General features: G+C 40.0%; 1 protein-coding gene across 1 annotated transcript in view; it reads right to left on the bottom strand.

Moving 5' to 3' along the window:
* Positions 1 to 1043: 1043 nt before the first annotated feature.
* LOC124798923 (ejaculatory bulb-specific protein 3-like) overlaps positions 1044 to 13166 on the bottom strand; it is a 30408-nt gene continuing 18285 nt past the window's right edge. The window contains exons 3-4 of the mRNA XM_047262456.1: positions 8804 to 8939; positions 1044 to 1240 (exon numbers count right to left, since the gene is read on the bottom strand). Coding sequence (XP_047118412.1) covers positions 1044 to 1240; positions 8804 to 8939 — 333 coding nt within the window. The remainder of the gene's footprint in view (positions 1241 to 8803; positions 8940 to 13166) is intronic.

Below are 13166 nucleotides of genomic sequence, written 5' to 3'. Positions count from 1 at the left end.
CGATTCCTACAGAGTAGATTCTGGGTTTCCGGAAATGACATGATACGCGAGCAAAAAACATGTTCTAAAATTCTACAACATATCGATGTCAGAGATATAGGCCTATAGTTTTGCGCATCTGCTCGGCGACCCTTCTTGAAAACTGGAGCTACCTGTGCTCTTTTCCAATCATTTGGAACCTTCCGTTCCTCTAGAGACTTGCGGTACGCGCCTGTTAGAATGGGGGCAAGTTCTTTCCGAACTCTGTGTAGATTCGAATTGATATCCAGTCAGGTTCAGTGGATGTTCCTCTGTTGAGTGATTTCAGTAGCTTTTCTATTCCTTGGACACTTATTTCGATGTCAGCCATTTTTTCGTTCGTGCGAGCATTTAGAGAAGGAACTGCAGTGCGGTCTTCCACTGTGAAACAGCTTTGGGAAAAGGTGTTTAGTATTTCAGCTTTACGCGTGTCATCGTCTGTTTCAATGCCATCATCATCCCAGAGCGTCTCGATATACTGTTTCGATCCACTTACTTATTTAACGTAAGACCAGAATTTCCTAGGAGTTTCTGTCAAGTCGGTACATAGAATTTTACTTTCGAATTCACTGAACGCTTCACGCATAGCCCTCCTTACGCTAATTTTTACATCGTTTATCTTCTGTTTGTCTGAGAGGTTTTGGCTGCGTTTAAACTTGCAGTGAAGCTCTCTTTGCTTTCGCAGTAGTTTCCTAACTTTGTTGTTGAACCACGGTGGATTTCTCCCGTGCCTCACAGTTGTACTCGGTACGTACCTGTCTAAAACGTATTTTACGATTGGCTTGAACTTTTTCCGTAGACATTCAACATTGTCAGTTTTGATTCTTGAGACCCATAAGTGCAAATGACGCTGATTTTAAAATGAAATGTTGCTTCATCACTGAGGTGAAAGCAGATCGTTCCTGTGTTCACAGAACAAACGAGTTTAGGAGCTCCATGTATTTCCGTGTTTGTGGGTATGTCGAAATGGTCTTTTACATTATAGGTTAGGTGATAGATTTATTGAATATAAGAGTTACAAGGGATTAGAGGCGGATGCCGTGCTCGGCCCAGGACTTGGCGTACTTCTTCCTGTATTCTCCAGATGGGTCGTACTTGTCCAGCAACTTCTTCATGAGGTCTGGGTGGCGGTGCGAAATCTCTCCGAAGAAACCTCCGATCTTCTTGTGCTGTGTCTCAGTGCACTTGGCGCAGTCTGTACGCACTATTTCGGGCAGCACCTCTGCAAAAGAAAATACTGTTAAAATCATCGAATTTTGTTGTGCTTCGGGATGGAGGCCGGTTTTGAATTTGTAGATTGGGGTGAGCAGTGCGTAAATTGTTGACATAGTCGCTAGGGTCCTCAGGCGTCAAAACACAACTACTCCTTAATTTTTCTGGAAATACTACTGCGTCGTCTCAACCGTTCTGCCACATAATCACATTCCCAGAATCATAACTTGTCGTTTGACATCAGGCCTGCAGTATCAAGGCTGTAGCCAACGACAAAAGATGAATGACAGATCCCAGGCGTTTTAAAACATAGCCATTTGGCTAATTGAGTATACTGGAGAAGAAACTGCGCCATTAAACAAAAACTTAGGTACCAATCAAGCTGCTACGTCTTCTAATGGGGAAACATCAAGTCAAGAACTTAATGGAACATTGGTGAAGTAAATAGTGGGCCATGTTTTACAGGTTAACTTTGTTACGAGGTCGTGTAAATGTCTGACAACAACAGGATTACGGAGAGAATTATAAGATGTACTACATTAAGTATTAAGTGAAGAACTTAGGTTGTTTTAATTACACATATATTTAGTAGTACCGTATCTACTAGCAGAATTAAAGGTTTTAATTTCTATCTTTTATTTCCTTTCAAAACGCGTAAAGTACGTATCGCACATACACGATCTTAGTCCTAATTTTTCGGGTATACAAGTTTTGATTTATAACGTTAATTTAACTGTATTACTTTACTATATTAATATTATACATGTTTATTAGTGTTCCACATAACTTTAGTGGCTTTTGTGATCTGTAGTTAATAGAATATTATTGTTATTGCCTAAATAAATTTTGTTAAAAATATTTAAACAACCATGAGCAAGAAGTGTTCGAGCTGCCGTACGAGAGTCAGTTCTGGGGTTCTGTGCAGCTGTTGTGGCAGATGTTTACATTGGGGTGACGATAGTGCCATGGGAATCGGAGAAGTGAATGGGTCTCTTTCATGGTATTGCAGATTATCTTCAAGGCATAGGAAAATAGCGGAACGGGAAGGGAACATAAGAGCCCATCAGGCTGAACTGGATAGTGCTAGGGAGGAACTGATGAGGTTAAGGGCGGAGGAGGGTGAAGACAGGTGGGAAGTGGTAGCAAGGATCAGGGGCCACTGAAAGAGAACAGTATCAGACAGTTTCATCATTGGCACAAACAATAGATTTGCCTTGTTACCTCAGTCAGCTAAGGAAGAGTCTGAACTAGATGAAAGTGTATTCAGCACTCAACAGACTTTCACTAGGAAACCAACTGTGGCAAAAAACCTAGAAAGTAGGAGGAAAGTTCTGTTGTCAGGTAGTAGCCATGAAAGAGGTGTAGGCCAGAATTTGCAGAAAAAATTAGGTGACAGGTACAAAGTCACAAGTATTTTCAAGCCCAGTGCATGTCTTAGCCAAGTGATAGAGGATGTAGGATGATTGTGCAAAGGTTTTACAAAGCAGGATCATGTTGTGGTAGTGGGTGGAGCGGGAAACAGTATTGATGGGGACCAGGGCTACAATATTAAGTGTGACCTAGTGAAAACGGCATCTGCAACGAACCATACAAATGTTGGCTTGGTTCCTGCTCTCATGCGGTATGACTGGCCCCAATTGAACAGCTTTGTCAGGAAGGTCAATATGGAGCTAGATCAGCTGCTTTGGTCTGCTACTTTTTCAAGCATAGGTTTTTTTCCAACTGATGGTATTGGTAGGTGGGACTTCACAAGACAGGGCCTGCATCTCAGTAGGAAAGGGAAGGGTAAACTGGCTGGGATGATAGCAAAATCTTTAAGTGGGGGCACTGGAACTCATGGGATTACTTTTTTAGGCTAAGATCATTATCCAATCATCCTACATTGGTTGGAATCAAACTTCATGAAAAGTTCAGACAGGCAGGTACTAGGGATATGAAAATTTCACAAGATTCTCATAACAGTACAGTGGAAATAATGTTAGTATGTCACAAGATTCACATAAAAGTACAGTAAAAATAATGTTAATATATCGCATCAGAATATCAGGGGATTAAAAAACAAAGTAGATAAGCTTCTTGTTTGTACAGAAGATTTAGAAACTGAGGATGGAATAGATTTACTATGCCCGTCTGAACATCATGTAGTCACAGGTATGGAAATGGTAAATGTAGGTGGATATAAGCTTTCAGCACATGTAAGTAGAGTCACTATGGAAAGAGGATGTATGTTAAAATCAGTCATAGTGTGAAAAATTTGGAAACTAAAAAATTTTGCGCAGACCAACACATAGAATCATGTGCATATGGGCTGAAACTAAATAAAGGCACTTTTATAATTGTAGCTGTTTCCCCATTGGGAAATTTTCAACTATTGTAGAAAAACGTGGATTATTTGTTGTGCATCCTGTCAGAAAAAGGAAACAAATTATTGTTTGTGGGGATTTCAACGTAGATTTTCTGAAAGAGTCAGATAGAAAGCTTGACCTAGAAGTATTACTTGGTTCTTTCAATTTGACATCAGTTATTGATTTTCCTACTCGGGTGGTACAGGAAATCAGCACACTGATAGATAACGTTTTCATAGACGAAGATAAATTTAATTAAATAAAAATTTTTCCAGTTAAGCGTGGTCTGTCTGATCACGATGCAAAGCTAGTTACAGTATATGATATAGCTCTATACAGTAATGCAAAACAGCCCTCCAAAATAGTGTGTCCCATTAACGATTTAACACTTCAAAATTTTAGGGGAACCTTGCAACAGACTGGGATGAGGTGTACAGGGAACATGATGCTAATTTAAAATTTAACCTATTTCATGATCCCTTTGAGAGTATATTTGAAAACAGTTTCCTAAGAAAACAGTGAAATATAATTGTAAAAGCCATGGCTTACTAAAGGGATAAAAATATTTTACAAATAGAAAAGGGAAATGTATATTATAGCTAGGAGGAGTCATGACCTCAAAACAATGAAACATTATAAAAACTACTGCACTGTATTAAGAAAAGTTTTTAAAAAGTTCAGAAGTATGTCCTTATGTCTGAGATTAGCACATCTGATAATAAAATTAAAACAATTTGGAATACTGTGTAAAGGGAAACAGGGCAACTGAGAGCACAGGAAGACACGTTCCACATCATTACGAAATGTCGTATTCATGATCTATGAAAAAAGGATTAATTTAGTTATGTACAGAAAATTTATCATAAAGTATATCACGACAAATATGCGCACTTCCGCAGCATATGTAACTCCTAAAAAGGCTGTACGCAGGGATGTCTAAATATGTAGCAATTGCTTTTCCAGTTTAGGCCTACAGATAACTACCTTACGATCGTACTGCTTGTGGATAAAGATACAGGTAAAAGAACACTTGCTGGAAAGACAGGCAGAGAAGACGATTTTTCGTCAAAACCCATCCTTGTTCCAAAAAAGTTAACATTTCGATGCTGTTTACATTTTTTGGTATATACAGACGTTTAAGAATAGACCCGAAGAAAGGAATCTTATAATTATTGAGCAAATAAGACACTCTGTAGTGAAAACCGTCACTAAAACATAGGGTCGAGATTTAGCTTCTTTTCATACGAGTTGAAATTTTCATAAGGTTTTGCCACTCCCTTAGTTCTCAATGTCATCAGAAACTCAAGAAATGGGGTCAAATGTTTACGCACGCATCTATCAGCAACCTTTAGTAGATACGCTTAGGACATGACACTGACACTTCAGGACGGAATGATAGTTACGAAAACTTTTCCAAACAGGTGGCTCAATAACCTTATACCTTAGTGGCAAAAGGAGGGGGCGGTCTTCCACTCGACAATTCTCAACTTCCTGGGAGAATAAAATGTGCTTAGGGCCGGGAGAAGAATTTCTCGCGAAACTAAAGCTGTGAGATCGAGTCGTGGGTCACTCTTCGATAGCTTGGTCGGTGTAACACTTTAGACGTTCTTGGATATTCCAGTCGGTAGATCACTTGTCCGCGAAAGGCAAAAGTTGGAGTCTGGAGTTCCGGTATCGCAGTTTCATTCTGCCAAGGAGTTTCAGTATCAAAACTGTTCGGGAAGCACATAGAATTCAGAGGCAGTGGGATTTGGTACTAATATTTTCGTTCGTGTACTGCTCAGGTTTTAATGAAATACGGGAAGACATTACATCTGTCTCAACCTGAAACTTTCGCTCCATAAAAATATAAACACCAAGAGTAATAAGCCACCGCTTACGAACGCCAAATTCTATGGGGAGTATGCCAGTAGATTATTAGATATAGAGGCCTACTGGGTGGAAACTAGTGCATTAATTTTATGTTGAAAGGTAATAACAAGATTTCCAATAAAACCATTTACGTAAAGTAATTCCAAACATTGAATACATGTGTAAAATTGGGTAATTCACGCTTGTAGAAACAAGCTATTGCGCTAATAGAATTGAAGAAATATTAGGGTTCAAGTGCCTTTAGAATAAGTTAACTAAAGTCAAAACACAAGCATCGACTGGCTGAAGAAGGACCAGGAAGTGTGGTTCTGACATTAACTAGGGAGTCATCCCGCCCTCGTATAGCTGTCCGTAGCGAACTGTCATAAAGTGAGTCGAATAGCGTAGACAGAATGCCATCTTCCACTGTACGAGCCTTGAGGCTAGGAAAGGAACAGATCAATTAGCGGAGAATGATAGTGGTAATTAGGCATTTACTTGTGATTAACTGAGTACCAGAAGTTAGAGCGACGTAATGTCTCTTGCTGGAAGCATTGCGAAAGTAAGTTCGCTGCGTATCCTACGACATGGAGAAGTCCAATGATATAAGCCACTCTGTCGAAGGGCAGATTGTTATAGTTCGACGCCGCGGAAACAGCATTTATGAAACGGTGAATATGGTCGGCTTTTCACGTGATTAGGTCGTGAACCGGTACGGGAACTGTTTGAAGGTTGTGAAAAAATAATAGTTGAAAAGGCTCTGATCATTATGCGACTTAACTTCTGAGCTCATCAGTCGCCTAGAACTTAGAACTAATTAAACCTAACTAATCTATGGACATCACACGCATCCATGCCCGAGGCAGGATTCCAACCTGCGACCGTAGCGACTTTCACTTGGATTTCCATAGGATCTGTGGTAACAATTGACGGCACCATCACAGCTGTGGACCACAGTAACATTATTGCGGACCGCCTGTATCCCTTTGCGTTTGATATCTTTCCCGATAGTAATGGCATCTTCCAGCAGTATAACTGCCCGTATCACAAGACCAGAATCATTCTACATCAGTTTTAGCAGCAAGACGGTGATCTCAAATTGGTATTTTGGTCACCAAATACGTATGAAAAGACACCAAATAAACGCATCTGTGACTCTTCAGGGTGCCAGCTCCGCCACTACATATCTGCAGCCCGTGATTTACAGAAAATTCGTAGGCAGTGCGTAGAGGTTTGGTGTCATAAACCTTCACAGACCCAACTAGGACTTTGAAAAATCTTTCCAAGCACACTTCCTTATTACGTACCAACAGTGTACGAAAAGAATACTAATCAGCTGGTGACAAAATTTTGGCTCGTTAGGGTGTCTACTTGTGAGATTTGCAATTTTTAACGGTAATAACAATGAACAACTGGACGATAGAGTAGGCATGTGACTAGCTGAATGGACTGTTATACCGCCATCACTACAGTCATTAGGCGAACTTGAAGATGTAATAGAATTGAAGCTGAGTTACCACCATGAGTAGTGTTTTAGTGTCATGTGTTATGCTTTGGTCAACCAATTAATATTCCTTCTTTCATTTAGAGACAGTGTGTGTAGTATTTTGAGCTGATTTTTGTTCCCAGACAGCTTTGTTGATGGTACACAGGGTGGTGAGGAATAAACTGAAAAGCTTGCAAGGGAGTTGCAGATTACGTTATGCTAATAAATAATTGTTCAGCTGATAACTCGATAAGTTGCGCTGTTCCGGAGTTAATTAGCATTGTAATTAGCTAATCAGGCGCAGATTATAGCGCAGGCTTTGCCTCGAGTTCGATACTTACTACCGTCCCATGTTCAACTTTTGTATCGCTCTCTTCTCCGGTTTTAGGAAATCAAACGAGGAACACGTTTGGCGACACCTTCTCTGGCTCGCGCAACGCCCTGATTGACCAATTTCAATGCTAAGTAAGTCGGAAACGGCGCAACGTTTGGAATTTCATTCTTAACTGTTGTTTCTCAGCACAAGCTACCCTGTAACACTTTAACTAGCTTTTCAGACTGTTTCTGACCGCCCTCTATAATTGAGAACTACAGAGCAATTCATCACATGCCTTAAGGAAGAATTAATGCTTGTGATCGGTAAACAATGTTCCATTTTAATCGATCTATTTGTTCTGTTTTTACTAGTCCACTGGTGATAAAAGTGTATAGTGTGACAACGGTGGTTTCTTCAGTGGGTATATCTGTGTGCATCCTGTGGAGTGTAATAGAACATTATTATGTGAAGGAGAATCCACAGCCTCCCAAGATATGAGGTGATGTATAAAATTGTAACCCCTATGTCAACTTTTCGTTGTGCTTTTGATTTAAAGCATTTGCTGCAATTAGTTCAGTTTCTTGTAGAACTTATTTCTTGGCCTCTCTACCGTCAATACAAAAGCAGAAGGTCATATTGATAATCCTCCTACAACATAGGTTAATATGCTCCAAAGCTATACTACTTTTGTTCGGTATTACTAATATTCTCTGTTTTAAATCGTTTTCCTGGATTTTAACGAGTAACTCCAAATGGATTTGAGTGTTGCTAATAAGGCGTAGCTATTGATCGGCATGCATATGCTGCAGCCTTAAATAGATGATGCATGATCTATAATGGAATCGGTGTCTACTGAACATTCGTTTTAAGGAGTTAGATCTTTTTAAAAGAAGTATTCTTAACCAACGCAAATTCTGGTGTTGATATGCGTTTATTTCTTTCCATGGCCAGACATCACTTTGTTAGTGACGGAAAAACAGTCATCGACTGTGCCGGATTTTATCGCCACTCCCGCTATCTTCTTGTTAACCACGTAAAACAAATAATATTAGATTATTCACAAAGGAAGAACATATATAGGTGGCCTGGCGTTGCGTTACAGCGTAAGGAGATAAGCTGCACAGCTAATCAAATGTGCGTGCCTCGCACAAGCTTACTGGTACCGCAGTAAACCATGATTTCTCCAATTTTATGCTGGGGACCAATAAGCACTATGTATTATGGGAGAAGAATTAATTTCCTGTATGGAATTGGAGTATGGTCTCGGAGGTTGTTCACTGTGCACAACATAGTTCTTGCAGTATCAACCACAGTAGACAGGAATTTCAGACTGACTTAAACCTTTATCCCAACCCACATTTTTATTTGTAATCAAACTTATTTAAATTTGGGGAACACTCATATTCCAATCGCCATTACTCCAGTGGGGTTCCGTTACTGCAATCTGCAGCTACGTGGTTACTGAATACAGACTCACTGCATCCACGGCACGGGCCTCATTTTAAGTGTGTGAGCTTGTCGTGTGGGCTATACCGTCCTACTGGGTAGCGGAGTGTAGACTACGATGGGGCTCACCCTTAAGCGCCTTCCCGGCGGGTCTGCACGCTGCGTCTCCTTCTTCCAGCAGGCAGCGCATCGCATCCTGGACTCGAGTTTCATCCGACAGCAGCTCCTTCAGGTCCAGGCTGTCGAACGTGGCCGGGTACTTCTCCTGCAACACAGCACACCACTCGCTGTAACCAGAGGACTCATTGCATGCACACTAATTCGTATTTCCGAAAAAAACTGTCGATATTGCCCGTACCCTTCAAATTACCATCCTGGCAATCGCTTTAAATTGTAACTCGGGAGCCTGTTGGGGAACTGGAGCCACCTTCTTCCCGAAAATGTTTCTAGCACCTTGCCAATGATCCACCTCACAGAGTACATTTCTGAAGTCTTCCTTAATGAGTTGTTGAAGGCATATATACTAAATTTAGCATTGGTATGTGTGTATGCAATAAATGTTTGCTAAGTGTGTACACAAATTACACGATTAATTTTATATGCACAAAAGGTGAAAATGTCGTTAACGACCACATCCCAAAACTTTGTCACCTAACTCGGGTACAGCACCAGAAGATGATGAAGTAGAGGAAACTTAAAAAACGACAGCGGAAATTGATCGTTGATACTGTCACTTATATTTCAAACTAGAACTCCGTTACTTTACATATACACATGCTGTGCAGGCACTTACTGTAACTCTGTTTGAAATAGAAATATAGACCCATCGCAAACAGTTACTAAATTTTAAGTTCCTCTTATATTATTATTTACGACGTAATTTGGAGGCTTTGCTCCTTCAACAGCTGCTGGTTCGCAGGTTTAGTTCTAGTTACATTGTTCTTGGAAAATCATTGATGTAGAATTGTGTAGGTTTTAAATTTATCGCTTTTTGTTCAGAATTCTTTTGGTGGATTCATAAGACGAAATATTCCCTTAATATTTTTTGCTTACCTTTCTCGAGGGCGCTGCATTCGGACTTAAAACATTCAGAGTTTACAGACATCACTACAAATGTTACACGCACCTAGCGTTTCCTCGTTAAGACAGGTATTACATAGTTTTTCTATTTATGAAGATATTAATTTTTTACAGTTTTTTACGTTAAAGTGTTATGAGTAATGCCTGTTTCTCAAATATGTCATCCATTTAATTAAAAACTCTAAAGCGTATCACAGAATTTGAATTCTGAGTGATATTGGATAAACTTCCTCGGTTTGTAATTTGATATGTTTGCAAAAATAACATTTTCTACAAAAAGAGGATCTACAGTAAATAAAACTAAGTGGAATCTGTTGAATATGATGTGGTTCGAGAGAAGAGGCAAGTTTCGCTAGGGTCCTTATTACTTTTGTGTGTTCGTTGTCAATAGTTTCGTTCAGAATGACAGCTGACTGTCGTTTTTGGTTTCTGTGTACGTCTGAGCTTTCCGTAATCCTTTACTTTATGCCTTTTGATTGTGCATTCGAAATGGTCAGTCAGGTATTCATGTTTGTCGTTGTGTGTTCTGCCTGGTGCAGAAGGATTCCAACAGTTCACTTACTGTAATTATTTGGTGGAAGGCCTCCATACGTTCTAATACTCACTCCCTGTGTCTAATATACAAGTTGTGACAACTGTGCTGAAATTTATACACTCAAGCCTTAATTGAGTTTACGTTATTTGCTAATTGGGTATGATGGATTAATGAGTTACTTTTGAACGACAAACTGATGTTGACCTCACATTTGTTCAGGATCCTAGTTATTCGGTAGCAGATGGGACCAATAAATGTAATACTATCGCGTGGTATGGGACTAATAAATGGTTTACTATCGCGTGGTATGCTGCTATTAAAGGTTATTCAGTTGCAGATGCATCTATTCTGGCGTGACGCCTGTGTGCCAGTCGGTGAAACCGCGACCTGCGGTAATGGTGAGCAACAGCCGACTGGACCGCTCTCCCTCCCGACCCACAACGCACGTACGTCTGTGTGTGTGTGTGTGTGTGTGTGTGTGTGTGTGTGTGTGTGTGTGTGTATGGGTACCGCTGACCCACACTGACTTATTGCTTTCCAAAGCCAAGTACGGTTATCTGGTTTGCATACAGCGTATCTTTGCAGCCAGTCTACTTCTGCTAGCCGGTAATCACTTCTTCGCGTAGGGATATAATTAATCTTCCCTGTAGCGCTATTTGTTTCTCCCGTTTCTCTACCAAGCAACCATATTTTACTTACTTTTGTGATCGTATACATTATTTTTTAAGTCAACATCCCTTTTCCTCAACACACTCTGATCGTACAGAAACGAATGCGATTTGGTCAGAAAGGTTTTTTAACCAGTTTCTGACATTATACAACAATATTGCGCTAAAGTTCACTGTTTGTGGAAAATTTTAACATAAAAGAGATTTTCAACTACCATAGGCAAAAAGGCATCATTGATGCGCAGCTGCAGACCTCTATTTCACAAATGTAACATATTAATAACGAATTAGAGACTCCCTTTTCATTTTGCCTTATCACAAATACATTTTATTTGTTTGAAAGTATTTATTAACTGTATAATATGTATACAGCATAACCATAAATAATAACCGTGGCCAGTGCGGTAGTCCATTATCTCTGTCTGTCGTACGAGCCGATTTTTCTAAATTAATTTATTTTCCTGGACGACAAACATATTTGTCATTGTCGCCTTGAGTTGTGATTTGCCTATTGGATGTATGGATAAAATAAAAGTTACCTATTGCTACTACGACCTAACGTGCTTACTGTAATTGAAAATGTTAGTCGAGTTGCAATTACAGGTTATGTGGCCCTACTGAAACTCGCTGATCTCTGCACGTTGTACAAGCCAGAAGAAAAATTCTGAATCCAAAACATAGTTTTAGACACATAGTCATGTGTATACAAGGACGTATCATAAATTCATGATTACTATTTTACGTCGTACGATACGTTTTTAAAGAGTTTTCTCTCATTTCCACAACCACCCTCATCCCAACGAATGCATTCATTTCACATACTGCTATTGTTGAAGACTATAAAAGTAAGAAGGTTATGCACAGGTCCCTTGGTTGACGTTTATAGTGAATATTTAGCTGTCAGTAGTGGCGACGGGATCATTTCAATACATTTCATAAGTGTTTGGTAGTATCCTTACATTAGACATTCGCTGCCATTCTTAAGGTAAAAGTGAGCTTCATGATAACAATGCCACCCCTCACGTACCACGCACCTAACCATTAAAGGGGGCGGGAGGCGGGGGAGTGGAGTGGTCAGTCGTGTTTGTGCTCCTCTACGATTCAGCCACCGTACGGTTCGTGCAACCACAACACATACATATCCGTAGAGAGGCCAGACTAGCATAGGGTTCCGGAAGTAGTACAGCAACGTTTCCATGTAGTTGCAGGAGCAACAGTCTGAATGACTTATGCTGCAATCTTACATAAGCCAACAAGGAGTTGGTGTGTTGGTACTGTGATTGGCTGAAAAGGACGGGAGTTTACAGCTATTATATTTTCCGAGAACATGCCGTTTTAATCCTACGTTTATTGATGATGGTAGCCCCTTTGATAAAATATTGTGGAGGTAAAATAGTTACCCCAGGAATTCCGGATGAGGACTACTGAACTGGTCGTTGTCATTAAGAAAAACAAATCCCTTGATCTGTAGGTCGAAACATGGAGTATCACATATTTTAAACGTAGAGGCGTCTGCAGGAGAGAAGACGAGAACAGCTACATCAGTCTTCGCACTGAATACCATAACAACAAATTATGTCTTAGCTTACGTCACTATTGTCGGTAACTACTCCTTACGGCGGAAGGGCAAGTATACATAATAGAACAGCAAAACAAGTGCGTTCACAGGTATCTCAAAAACTACGTGCTACTGCGCATTCTCAAATCAGAATGCCTATCAGTGAATGTGACAGAACCACAGTTGGAAACATGGAAGCAAAAATCGAAGAAAAATCAAAGGACAAGTCTTTAATGAAATTCAGGTCAACATAGAAATCTACCTGAATATGGAAGCAATTTTGGGTACCATGATGGAAACGACGCTGGCAGATTCACTGACTGAATAAAAATAAGTTGTCGTACGACATATTCAACTGCTGGGTGGTTATGATTAAAGTGAAACTACTCACCGTTCTGTGTGAGCTGTAATTATTGTATGGCTACGAGATGTGGTAATTATGCTAGTGCATTAATGTGGATCCTATTTATGCTGAAAAAAATAGTTTCGAATTTGCCCACAAGGTGCAACTCTATCCCTGTAAAATATCTCTCCGACGTTTCCGGCGCACACACTGAACAATTTGTGCAAATCAACATTATTCCTATCTCATTGGTTTAACATTTTCTGCCCACGTCCTGTTCCTAATCCATTACATATGGTAACATTTCT

This window comes from Schistocerca piceifrons, chromosome 5, assembly GCF_021461385.2.
Source record: "Schistocerca piceifrons isolate TAMUIC-IGC-003096 chromosome 5, iqSchPice1.1, whole genome shotgun sequence".
NCBI classification, from domain to species: domain Eukaryota; kingdom Metazoa; phylum Arthropoda; class Insecta; order Orthoptera; family Acrididae; genus Schistocerca; species Schistocerca piceifrons.
The sequence above is the reverse complement of the archived record's forward strand: the minus strand, read 5'-3'. Positions and strand labels throughout refer to the sequence as shown.